This window comes from Elgaria multicarinata, chromosome 2 (genome assembly GCF_023053635.1).
Source record: "Elgaria multicarinata webbii isolate HBS135686 ecotype San Diego chromosome 2, rElgMul1.1.pri, whole genome shotgun sequence".
In the NCBI taxonomy this organism is placed as follows: domain Eukaryota; kingdom Metazoa; phylum Chordata; class Lepidosauria; order Squamata; family Anguidae; genus Elgaria; species Elgaria multicarinata.
The window spans coordinates 95,108,792-95,122,693 of NC_086172.1; the positions used below are offsets into that span (position 1 = coordinate 95,108,792).

Consider the following 13,902-nt stretch of genomic DNA (forward strand, 5'->3'; position numbering starts at 1 on the left):
CTGTGGTTCTTTTAAAAGCAGGATTTCTAGGTGATAGTGTGGGGGGATTTATAGGTGATAGTGTCCTTTGTGTGCACTGAGAACTCAGACACATTCTATCCTCCTGTGGGAACTGTCAAAAGCCAAAAACTTGCTATTTATACTGGAAAGGAAACTCTCATTCATCTCAATAGGAGCTTTCCTTCCAATGGAAATAGCAGATACGGGCTCCCCAGTTTGGATTGGGACTGTAGCTGGGAGAAAATGGTGTACAAGATTAAAACATAAATAAATAAATAAATACAAGATTTAAAAAAACAGCACAGAACAATGAAATTCAATAAATACAATACTTATAAATAAAACTAACTAATTGCATAAATGGTGTCATGTGTACCCTCAGATGAAATAAACGAGGGTGAAATCCTATGTACGTTTTACAAAAACTTACAATTCCATGCTGGCTGGAGAATGCTGGGCGTTTAGGGACATTTTTCTGTCTTAAATGTGCATAGAATTACACCCTAAGTGGACTGAAATCAGACACACTATTCAGAAACAAAAATATATGTCTGCTGCAACCCAGTGCAATGTGTATTTTTAAAGTAAAGTGAAACTGAAATGGGCACAATATAATATGGGACTTTAAGAATTCATTTTTAATCTAAAAGATGTCTGATTGCTATTGTCAAGAATATTCATCATGTTGGATGCTTTGTAAAGTGAAGAAAATTGGAGTTTGGAACAACAGTTCTTTATAGAAAACAATCCTTTAATTTGTCTGAAGTTTACATACATAGAGAAAGACTTTTTTTTAAATGGACACCTAGCATTAGCACAGGATTGTAAATATAAAATCTGTTGTGTCATGTTTCTAAACATGAATCCTGAGTAAGAGTGGAACATATTTGTAACATTGACTAAAAGAATAACATCCCTTAATTATTAAAATAGTGAAATAGCTTTTATGTTCTTTTACAGAACAATGAGAAAAAGGCAACAGGTGTATCTTTAGTAAATTAGCCTGTATACTCACTGCAAACCTGAACATTTTCAGAAAAATAAAATGGCAGGTTATGCACCACAATAAAAAGCATCAAACTGATGCACATGGGATTCAATTCTAACCACAAAACCCAGAATTTAGCTATTCTGGTTGCAGTCATCAAATGGTAAAATCAATTCAAGATAACATCATTAAGAAAACTACTGCAAATCAAACTGGCGTGAACTGCAGCATTCATACTGGTAGTTAGGCACAGTGATTTTTAGATTCACATTAAAAATAAAATACACATTCCGAAACATTATAGGTATTAAGCCAAATAGCTCTTAAAAGCAAAATGTTCTGGTGACTTTGGTAACTGAGGCTGCTGATTTCCCCCAAAAAAACTGTAAATACCACTTTGTTAATAAGCAGCTATTTTCAGCAAGGCAGCAAAACAAGGAAATTGAACACCAAGTTGGGCATAAAACCTTTGCATCATGGAATACAATATTCAATATATCTCTGAATAAAGTTTTCTAATTCCATGTGATAAAAGTGCATAGGAGTGGGATACTGCTAGTGAAACAAATGTCATTTCACAGTATTCAGATCTTTCATAGTTCTGTCAACTGTGTCAGTCTAAATTCAGCATTACGAGAAAGAATGCTTCCTATAGCAATCCTGTATATCAGTCTGAATTTTTTTAAAATGTTTTTCCTTCTCCTTGCTGACGTTCCTCTTCTTCATCTGCTTCCTCAATAACCTGAATTTCATCTGTTTGACATAAGGATGTGTTCTCTGACTGTTTATCCTCTTCTGAGTTATTTAGTTCTTCTTCTTCCATTACTTTCTTCCATACTTTATGATTTTCATTCAAATGGTATATTAATTGACAAAATATTCGCTGTCTGCTTTTTCTTCTCTGTAGTTCTGCAAAAGGGAGACGGGGGAAAGCGTTTTTCAAAACCTAGCCCAAAATAAATGTGAAGTGATTTTTCTGTGTTTAACAAATGTATGTCCTCCTATTCACGTATTACATGAAACAGGTTTTAGTATTGCTTTCAAATTGCGTATCTCTGATGTGCTACTACTGGGTCAATGTGAATGGGACTATGAGTAAATTTTCATAACTATTTCTGGTTGATTAAGCAGGGAACAGGATAGGAGGAAGAAACGGCTAGTAAGCTCAGAAAGGTGAGGTATGGCAGGGCTTTCAGAAAAGTGGAAACGAAGGACCTTGGAGGCAGAAGGACTTATGGCTAGCATGGGGAATCAAAGTGGAAAATATTCAGAAATGGTTGGTAAAAAAGCAAGCTTCACAGATACTCATGGTGATATTCTACTGCAGTATCTGCTACTGTACAAGTAGCTAAATCCAATTCAATTTAAAATTTTATATGTCAGTTCAAATAATATTTAGTCTTACTTGTGCAAAAATCTTCCATTTCATCTTCTTCACTATCAAACTCGTCTGCATCATAATCTTCAGAACTTCCCATATCATCTTCTTTTTCATCAACCCATTGGCCTGGAAGCAAGCCAGCTGCATCATAAGAATTACAGAGGGGACCAACAATGTGAGTAATAAAAGATTCTTGTAATTTTGCAAGTTGAGGAGAATGTCGGTCCATAAAAGGGCTTATAGATAATCCCAGACTTGCTTCTTCATCTCCCTGAAAGTTCATAAATACAAAACACTTAGAACAGTGCATATCAGTGTAACGTTTGGAAACTGGAGAATATAAAAAAAAACACAAACAGCATGTTGAAGTCCAAAACACCAGGTTCGGGTAGGCTGATATTAAAAATCCTAATATACGCCTACCTGCTCATAAAATTCATTAACAATGCCGTCTGTCCATTTCAAGTGTAGATCTCTAACTTTTGCTGGGCCATTGATATCTGCCAGCTTGATGCATATCTGACACACTAACAGGCGATCACTCTCATTGCTCCATTCAATACCACGATTGTTTCCATCGTTAACCTGTCCAGAAAGGAAAGAAGACTTTTGATGATTTATTAAACTACAGGTTTTCCTTCATTCCTTTCATAGCATCATTCAGTGAACTTTGTTGCTGATTGTATGAGGAAGAGCATAATTTATTTTATAAACTGTGCAGCACAATCCTATTCGTGTTTACTCAGATGCAAATCCCATTTATTTCAATGGGGCTACAGAGGGAAGGGGGAGGAGAGAAAGCCCCATTCTGTGAACATGAGCTCTGTTCTGTTCACAGAAGTTAGGATCCGAGCCCAAGGGACTGACTTCTGAGTAAATATGCATAGGATTTCACACTGTCCCCCCAGAAAAACTACCTCAGCTATAATATTTTATCCCTATTTATTCAAAGAGAAATTTACTTAGATTATGTTCATTTTCTTTTCTTCAAATAATCAAAGTTTCTCTCTGTCTGTGTGGCTCCTGTGCAGTTTCCAGCAGTGGAGAATTCTAGTACATAAAGTTGGCGGTGCCTCTTCTCAGCAAAATGTACTTTTATGCACCTGCTATTTCAGAGAGGAAGGGCCATCACCTTGCCCATTTAGTTTCTTCAGTAGCACGTAACATGCTCCTAGCAGCATATGACAACAAGGGATGTAGCAGCTTTTTAAGTGAGAGTATATGACTGGCAGCATGATCCTAACTGGGACTAGGGGGGGGGGGGGGGGCGGGAATAAAAGTAGTGGATTGCCTGCCACTTCCAAAGCTGGTGGCGGCGGCTATACTGCACTATTTAGCATGACAGCTCTTTTGGAGGATATAACTGGGGGCAGACGTACCCCTGCCAGTGGAGTTAGCGCCTCTATCCGAGGGAATTAGGATGTTCTGTCCCACATGATGGAACTCAACCTAACTACTTATTTATTATTATTATTATTATTATTATTATTATTATTATTATTATTATTATTATATTTATTTGTATCCCGCCTTTTGCCCAATACTGGGCCTCAAGGCGGCCTTACAAAGTTTAAAACATACATTGAAAAAGAAAAAAGAAAAAACACGTTTAAAATACACAACAAAATTATAAGTCAATTAACATAAATGGAGGGACAGATTATTATCCAAAGGCCTGCTGGAACAAACAAGTTTTAGCCTGCTTCCGAAAGCCCATCAAGGAGGGAGCCAGCCTAGCTTCCCCGGGAAGAGAGTTCCAAAGCACTGGAGCAGCCATCGAGAAGGCCCTCTCCCATGTTCCCACCAAGCACGCTTGTGAAGATGGTGGGACTGAAAGAAGGGCTTCTCCAGAAGATCTCAAAGCACAGGCAGGAGCATAAGGGAGAATACGGTCTTTCAAATAACCTGGACCCGAGCTATATAGGGCTTTATAGGTCATAATCAGTACTTTGAATTGTGCCCGGAAACAGACTGGAAGCCAGTAGAGCTGTTTTAACTGGGGAGTTGTATGCTCCCTGTAACCAGCCCCAGTCAATAATCTGGCTGCAGCTCTCTGAACCAGCTGGAGTTTCCAAACACTCGTTAAAGGCAGTCCCATGTAGAGCCGTTACAGTAATCCAATCGGGATATAACTATGGCATGTGTCACCGTGGCCAGGTCTGACAGGTTTAACTTCCTTTCTGTCTTGTTATTTTTATGTGAGCAGGGGATTCTTAATACGACAGAAACATTTAAAGGAGACTGAATAATAAAACGTATGATAGCCTGATGAAGAATTTTTGTTCCAAATTAGGCAAATGAATATATTGAAATAAATATGTGTTAGAATATATGGCTAACATTAGAATTTTATCATTAGAATTTTATGATTTATAGTCTATGTGAAAGCATAAACTTGGGTAACAAACCTTGGCATTAAATTCAGCAAGGAAATCAAAATGTTTCTTGAGATCTGTAGCAAGGATTGCTTCAATCACTAGGAATCGAAATCGTTTGAACTGTACATGATCAAGATTAGGCAGAAAGTTATATTCTGGTAGAGATAAGAAAAGGCTCCATGCAGCAGCTGCATGATGATTTTCCAGAACTGATCTGTCGTTGTACAGCACAGCCTGCAAAATAATTGAATGCAAGTATTTTAAAGACCGAAACTTCACAAAAATATAAAGACCAAATAAAAGTACTTTAGTTTTAACTGAATAGTTTGAATATTAAATTGTCTAACTAAATAGATTGATTAAATGGTTTTAAATTGAATATTAAATTGAATATTGAACTGTTTTACAAGTTGAGCAAAACCATCACTTTTGTATGGGAAAGTGAGGCTAATGACAACCCAGAGATTTTTTCAGCAGGTGTCATTTTTATAATGAGAAAGGGAGATGAAAGCTAGACTGAAAGAGTAGAAAAACAATCATAGAGCGTATATGGTATGTAGTTGATTCCCCCCTTTAACTTTGCAGAACAATTTCGAGTATTTATTACTGTGTCCCACTAATAACCCATTTCTGGTGTCTCCATCGGTGACTAAAGAAATAAACTAAGATAAAATTACTTAGAAATTATGATTTTTGTTCCTTAATCAGATTGATTGTAGCAAGATCCTACCTGCGGAGCATTTGTAGCTACCAGAAAAGCATTTGTACGACCAGGATGATCATAATCATGCATAGCTGCTGCTACATACAAAGCCATTAATTCTAAGGCTGGAATATTTGAGGCTAAGCATCCATAGTTCTCATCAACAATTGTACAGGTCTTGGAAGAAATATAAGTAACTCGGCCAGTTGAAATACCGTCATCCGTATCTAGGAAAAATTAAAATGATATTTAAGAATATTCAGGGACAGCATTATCATAAGCATTTTCAAGTCATATCCATCAAACAGATTTCAATGGCAAAATTCTCCCACAGAAGGATTCCCCCTGCAGGCCCCTATATCCTCAAAAACTTTTGTGATCTGCCCAGAAAGTTCCAGCTATTGGGTGGTATAGAAACGAAATGAAATAAATAAAAATCCACTCTAGAGCAGTGGTTCTCAACCTTCCTAATGCCGTGACCCTTTAATACAGTTCCTCATGTTGTGGTGACCCCCAACCATAAAATTATTTTCTTTCTTCTCTACACGATCCATTGTCATGGGATGGTTTGCTAATGAAAATAATACATAACAATAGCTTTAATAATACAAAAGATGATACATGACATAGTTCAGTCAATACAGTTTCCTAAGACCATCGGAAATATTTGTTTTCCGATGGTCTTAGGCGACCCCTGTGAAAGGGTCATTCGACCCCCAAAGGGGTCCCGACCCACAGGTTGAGAACCGCTGCTCTAGAGGATTGGGGGACCCTACAGAACAGTGGGGGAAGCTGCACTCCCTCCCTTTCTGCCAGTAGGAGCTTTCTGAGAAGAACTCCACTTCAAGATACTTCTATCTGTGAAAACCTCCCTCCATTGCTTCTCCATTGTCAGGAAAGGAAAAATAGGGTCATTTTGGGATAAAATATGGGGAGTTTTTTGATCTGCTGGATCTCACCTAGAGTGTGACACACACACACTAGGTGAGAAAATAAACCCAGCCTTGGAGCTGGGATAATTATTTGCCTTCCCATTGAACGCAGTGGGAAGAGAAATTTAAAAAAGGAGCGGGGGGGGATCCAAAAAGGGGGGGGAACACTCCCTCTACCTGTTGCCTAGCCTGATGTGAGCCCAGTCGCAGACTCTTCTCCCCACTCCCTATAGAAGTACTCTGTTAAAGTCAGAATTTGGAATCAGTTCCTGGAATATGTATTATCTAAGGGGAGTGGAAAACCACCTCCAGAAGAAACAATGAGATTTTGGAAACAGGAATAGATCCCGGGGTGGGGGGGTGCACTTTATGTTATGAGATGATGTTAAAATATTAAATTAGAAACGTTATAAGGTTATTCAATTCTATGTATTATGATTTTAATTTGTAATTTTTTTGTTTTTTTGTTTTTGTTTTCTTACTGTATTGATGTATGTTTAAGTTTAATAAAAAAAATTAAAAATTAAAAATAAAAATAAAGTCAGTACATGTCTAATGCCCATTCCTACATACCTATCAGTATTAACCATCTAAACAGTTATACTCTTGAACTGGGGTGGTATTTCTCAGTGAACATTTTTTTAAAAAAAAAAATAGTTTTAACAAAATTATTTTCTCACTTTTCATATGCGTCTGCACACATATATTAGCCTGCCAGATTTCAGGAATGCCTGAGACAATTGCCTTCCCCCCAAAACACAGCCAGCCAGAAGTTGCGTGGTTTCATCACAATTCACCAAGTTTATTTCTACGATCATATTCCGATACTACCAGCTAAATGCAAATTGGGCACTTTGGGGTGTGGGTGGAGGCTTCTTCTGTAAGGTTCAAGGGGGAAGCTCTGAAGGGAACTTCAACAGGCTCTACTCACTTCTTCAGCTTATGAACTTACCCTGTACAGCAGGGATGAAGGATCTTCAGCTTGTAAGTTTGAAAATTGTCCATGATGATGATGATGATGATGATGATTATTATTATTATTATTATTATTATTATTATTATTTATTTATTTATTTATTTATATAGCACCATCAATGTACATGGTGAGAGGTACCATCTGGCTTACTAGCTTTCCCCCCCACTTCCATCCCAGAGAAAAATCTTTATTGGAGATAAAATACTTTCCCAGCTGAAAATCTCTTATCACCAATCTCTGCAGCGATTGGAGAGAAGAGATATCTGCTGCTCCCCACTCCACTGGTCTGCATTTAGACCTTAATAAAAGCCTCCATTGGTGCCAATGGCTATTTTGGTGTGTGGATTTTGGGGGTTATTGCTGGGGAAGACTAACTGTCTCCTCCTGAATGCTGTGACAGTCCTTGAAAAATCATCGCTCTCTGCTGCAAGCAGGCTTTTTAAAAGCCTCTATTGCTTCCAATGGAGACTATTTCAAAGCCTAATTGCAGTACAGAGCAGCTGGGGAGGGAAGAGCTAAACTTTAAAGAAGCCTAATTGTAGCAGGGGGGAGATATTCAGGAGGGCTGCTGAGGAGAGAAAAGCTAATTAAGGACACTGGAAGCTTTCTAAAAGTCTAATTTCGGTGTTTGGAGGGACATTTTCAGGACGTGTGTGTGTGCGGTGTGCGCAAGAATGCATATGTGTGTGTGTGTGTGTTTGTGCGTTTGAGAGAGAGTGGGTGCATGACTGTGAATGGGGTCTGGCCAATCATATCAGGGACCACATGCCAGCAGAGGGTGGGCCCTGCTTACTTTGGGTGTGGCCCCACCCACTTTGGGATATGGCCCTGCCCACTGCTGGCATAGAGCCCTTAATGTGGTTGCCTGGAGCCAATCTAGAAAAAGGTTCACCAACCCTTCTGTATAAGTTCCTCTTTGAAAGCTTGAAAGGGTGCTACCAGCTCAATTAATATTGACCAAGGTTTTTGAAGCTGCTCTTGCGTTTGTGTCTGGGCACTGAGCAACAAGGATAAGGAACAGAGTATCAATCTAGACAAAACAGAAGGGATGTTTATTGATAAATCGGGTGAGTTGGGGCAGGGAGATTAGCTGCATTGGACAAATCATATTCTCCCTGAAGGATCCAGTTTGCAGCTAGGTGTGCTCCTGAATTGTATTTTGCTAGTCAGTTCTTGGGTGCTGAAAATTGCAGGAGTGCTTTTCTATGAGCTTTGGCTGGTGCGCCTATTTGACTCTCTCTGTGATTGGAATTTTGTGACTGTCATTAATCTGATAATCTCTAAATTGGACTGATCTAACATAAATTATGTAGCTCTTTCCTTTAAGTTCCTTTGAGTGCAGAACTCTGTGGTTTGTCTAGTAAGAACATACTATCCATTCAAAGATATTGTATTTTATGTTGTTCTCCGCCTTGATCCAGAGGGAGAGGCAGGTAAGAATAATAATAATAATAATAATAATAATAATAATAATAATAATTCTGGTTTCCAACTAGCATCTGGGACTCATTCTAGACACTGATTGTTTCCATTAGGAAACATCCTTCCACCCCACCATTCCAATCAGAGTTTACTCTGAGTTGCTGTTTCTCAACAGTAAGATTGACTAGGACATGGGGCAGGACCTTCTATATAATGGCACCCATTCTTTGGAACTCTTTGCTTCGGAAGATCTGCAAACTGCTTGCATTTTGCCAATCGGTGAAGGAATTTTTATTTATAAGTTGTTTGCCCCACTATTTATGTTGTTTCCGATTTCTTACCATACTTTAACCAGAAGCTTATCTCTTAATAATGTATTTTTAATTGGGTATTTTTAACTACTATACTGATACCTTCAAGTCGCCTTTCATCTGAAAAGTAGCTTATACATTAATGATACCAATTACATGTGATGCTTTTATTGTATAAAGAATATATGATCAAAATAAGAAAACACCTGCCATTATCTCAATGTCTTTTATGCAATGATAAGCAGTTTTATTGCTTATCATATTGATCTAAACTTAACAGAACATTTTAAGATGGGTATATATATTAATTAAAACAAGATGTTGAATGTTCAGAACTATTTGAATTTTACATTGGAATAATTAAGAAAAACTCTAATTAAGTTAAATAGTTTAACCTTAGGTATTTTTAGTCTGAGATGTTTCATTTCCTAATTAAATAAAGAAATATTAGCCTAATGTATTTTAGTTGCTAGAAACCTGCTGACCGCTGCAGGAAGATATAGGTCTCATTCAGGAGAAGAGATCTAAGTGAAACAGTTTCCTTGGCTAGGAAGCAAAGTATGTCAGCAATTATTCATTCAATTATCCTAAAATCAGACACACATTGCTTGCAAATGACCAATGTTAGTTTTATCTTTCAACCATGAAATCTTCAAGTAAGAGAAGAAACTTAATATATTCTTTTTTAGTTCCTCCCCACACAAAGTATCCATTTGATCTCATTGGGAAAAATATCTTTGTAGAAAACCAAAACCAAATCACATACCAATAACAGTTCCTGTCATAGAATCACTGTGTATTTGCTGAAATCCAGGAACTGGTCTTGTTGTAAGATACCACACGGCATGAAGAACATCTGTTGCATGTATCCGATTGTGATCTAAAATCATATTTTTAAAATTTCAGTATTAACATCTTATCACTAAAGGCAAAAATTGGCAGTTGCTTAATTCACTCACTGAACTGCTGTCAGAGAATGTTCATGAACATTCTTACTGCTGTGGCAGAAGGCTTGTTCCTGCCACGTTGACAAAAGGCATAGCTTCTGTGAGGAAGTAAAAGTTAAATTTGGCTGGGAACATTATACAGAGGGCCCAAGGCCAGAAAGGACTATGAACTGTGGACAGGATGAGGATGGGCAGACAGAAACAAGAAGACTTGAGGCGAGGAAACTGAGTGGGAAGAGAGAACATGAGACTGTGGAATTACAATGCAACCATAGAGAGCCAAGGGTGAAAGAGGGCTGATCAAGGAGGAGACTCACATTAAGAAATGTATGGAGGCAGGGGCAGAATTTTATTTATAAGTAAATTCTAATTCCAGCAGAGGTTAGGAGTCCACAAATGATATGGTAATAACATTCTGCCCTTGCCATTAAACAACTTGCTTGCATACTCTTCATTAAAGTAAACAGACTATCAGTTCAGAAATTTAACCCAACACATCAAGTCACATTGTGACATTAAGCACTCGGATCAAAAGGCAAATCAAGCAAGCACATGACCAAAAACATTGAGTTGTTCTGGAGCCACTGCCATTTATTTAATTGCATGTTATGATCTTTTGATTAAAATAAAATAAACTGAAATGTAATTTTCTAAATATTTCTACTGCTTTCTGTTAATCTTGCACATGTGAAAGGTTAAGTACTGATGAGCATTTAAGATAATAGCTAGGTTGGTTGGGCACACCCTTTAAAAAAATATGTAGGTCAGGCCTGCCTAGAATTCAACCCCTTGGTGGAGGAAGTCTTGGAGTGGAAGGAAAAGGGAAGTTTCTTACTGTGAATTCCTGTTTTCTCTATCAACTGGAGGACATTCCAAGACATTTGGGTTAGTCTGTCTCACTGGTTGAATCTAAACAATCCTCTCCAGGGGGAGGGGCTACCCTGCCTTCCCAGACTGGACTGAAAAAGCAGAAATCCCCTCAACCTCCAAACTCAGAGAATAACTTAAAAGAACAAACACCAAAAACAAATGCAAAAGCACCAACTGAAAATGAGAATACATGGCAAAAATAGAACAGGAAGGAACTGACCCAAGAGACTGCATCTACCATCTCCACATGTATGGCAGAGGCAGAAGCTTGTAAGGAATATGTAGGTACATGAACTTACTATGGTGGGTAGAATGCCCCCCAGAAGATACAGAAAACAGGAATCATTGGTAAGAAATTCCACTTGTATTTTTTTTTTTCTGGAGGGCATTCCAAGACATTTAGGCTGTACCTAAGTAGTCCCTCCCTGGGTGAGATAAATGGTGTACCAACCAGTGTATGTGCACTCTCTGCAGAACCTGCCTACTAAAGGCAGCATCTGCCAATGAGAAAACATCTGTGCAAGGAAGCCCAGGTGGCCACCTTGCAGATCTCTTCCATTCAATGGCTGTAGTGAATGCACCTCTGAAGGAGACTTCCATAGAGACTGATAAGTCAAGTTAATACATTCTCTCAGCCACCTTAAAATGGTAGAAGAAGAGACCTTACCCAAAGAACTATCCTAATGTGGAACAAACTAAGCTTCCACCAGCCTAATGGCAGCTGCCCTATTTAGGTAGAAATGGAGGGTCCTTCTTCCATACAACTTGTGCCAAGCCTTTACCAGGGGATAGACAGGCTTAGCGAAAAACCAAGACTCTTAAGAGAGCAAGTGGCTAGAGGATCAATTAGGAACCAATTCAAATTCCACATAGGAAATCTATGAACCACAGTAGGATTAGAAAGAGTACCAAACATCCCTCAGAAAGTTCTTCCCATGGGGATGACTAGCAAAGGACTCCCACTCACCCCGCAGAGGTGGCATTTGAGGGTGCTGCAACAGAGCTCCTTTAGCAGACATATCTGGATAAATTCCAAAGCCCCTGGATAGGTCATTCTCCCCCATACTTTATTCAAGCTATGGCAGCAGGAAAGGAAGGCCTTGGTATTGTTGTATACTGTTAGTGGAACAGGGCCAAAGAGACAGCATGGACCCTGTTTAATGGGCTTTAGGCAGGACCAATCTGAGAAGGCAGGATAACCCCTTCTCCTGGAGAGGGCTGCTTAGATTGGACCCTGCCTGTTGACCAGTGGGAGGGGTTAGACTGAGTGTCTTGGAATGCCCTCCAGAAAATACAGAAGAAGAGGATCCCTGGCAAACCCCACCCTCTTTTACTGTATCTAGAGACGGAAGAGGCAAAGCATGTTGTTGATGCTGGCATTCTTATAGTAGGAAGGGAAGGGGTGGCAGAGGCATTCTTTTGCAGAAAGATTCTCCAATCCATTATCACACGGGTTGCCCTATTCTGTACGCTTTTAACTCTACAATAGCGTTTCTGAGATGGGGCTGAGGAGAACCATACACTGGCCATGTTCAGATGTAACTTTAAGCCATGATGGGTTAATAAGCTACTCACAGTATTTTGAAAATAAGCTATTGTGATCCCCTACACGATCAGACAAATACACTACTGTGTGTAGCTTATTAAGCTTCTATGCATAATCTGAGGCATCCCCCTGCCCCCTATCCTGTTGTAGTCCTCCCGACCCAGCAGTGGTGCTGTTTCATATATTGACATCGCAGCAGCCTGTTTGACCCTTCCACAATATCCCAATGAGAGGGGAGAGGTGTGGGATAAAGTACAGGGGCTGAATTCAGCTCTTCCAGCATCACGTTGACAAGGAAATGGTGGTTCTAAAGTGCTGGAAGTTTGCAGGATCAGAACAAAACTTCATACACAGCCTCCCCTAGTCAGAAGGCACCCAATGCACCATCAAAATGCACCCTGTCTGAAATGATGTTTTATACTTGGGGAGGTTGCAGAGTGCACCACTGGGGGAAGGGTTGGAGTGCGGTCAGGCTGCAAGCGCATTCAGTTGCTAAGTAGATCATGAAAGGAGAGATCCGCTGGCTGGAGAGCAGCGGCTGCAGTTTTAACCGCTCTTGCCAAGCAACTCTATAGGCAATGAAAATAATCCATTGTGACTGCCACCACACAACATGAGAACCTATGAAGGGTTAAATAACCCACTCTGCAAAGTGTAGGTTATCACAGAGGGTTTTTGGCCAAATAAGCCACCATGGCTTAAAAAATTCCCGAAAGACAACATGATGAACCCACAATGAGTTAAATAAGACATAATGGCTTATTTAACCCATCATGGATTATCACGACATCTGAACCTGGTCACTGTATTCCAAATGTGGTTGCACCACAGATTTATATAAAGCATTATATTAACTGCTTTGTTTTCCATCTCTTTCTTAATAGTCTTAACAAGGAATCTGTTCTCTACCCCCTTTAGTTTTCTCTTTCTGCTTTCCTTGGTCTTTCTGCCATCCCCTATAGTAAACAGGTTGACATCAGGTCTAATACCTGTAACAAAGGGAAAGGAGAAACAAGTGAGCACCTGAATTTTGCACCCATACAATTCTAAAGACAGTACAATCATAATTGCTTCAACCCTAATACCAGAAAATGTTCAGGATGGGGTGTATTAGCTGCTGCACAAAAGCAATTTCACAAACATGTATCACACAAATATTTCAAGAATTTTATAATAGTGCTGCAGACATACATAATAAAATAGGGCATGGAGGAGCAATGCAAATGAAAAAGAAACAGACTGGGGTTATGTTGCAAAATTTGAAATGAGAGAATTAAGACACATTAGAACCCTTAGGATTTGATGGGATGCTGAGAATTCTGTTAGAAATGTTCTACCATTGTGTCTACCAATAAAACTACAATAAGCTGAAGAGGAAAAACAGTTTAAACCAGTTTAACTCTATGGTAAACACATGCTCCCAAAAGAAAGAATCAAAATTAGAAGGC

General features: G+C 39.0%; 1 protein-coding gene across 1 annotated transcript in view; it reads right to left on the minus strand.

Moving 5' to 3' along the window:
- Positions 1-401: 401 nt before the first annotated feature.
- Positions 402-13,902, minus strand: part of PDE3B (phosphodiesterase 3B) — an 89,402-nt gene continuing 75,901 nt past the window's right edge. Inside the window, exons 11-16 of the mRNA XM_063117241.1 lie at positions 9,858-9,971; positions 5,478-5,677; positions 4,778-4,981; positions 2,793-2,954; positions 2,394-2,640; positions 402-1,897 (exon numbers count right to left, since the gene is read on the minus strand). Of these exons, the coding sequence (XP_062973311.1) occupies positions 1,671-1,897; positions 2,394-2,640; positions 2,793-2,954; positions 4,778-4,981; positions 5,478-5,677; positions 9,858-9,971 (1,154 nt within the window). The 3' untranslated portion in view covers positions 402-1,670. The remainder of the gene's footprint in view (positions 1,898-2,393; positions 2,641-2,792; positions 2,955-4,777; positions 4,982-5,477; positions 5,678-9,857; positions 9,972-13,902) is intronic.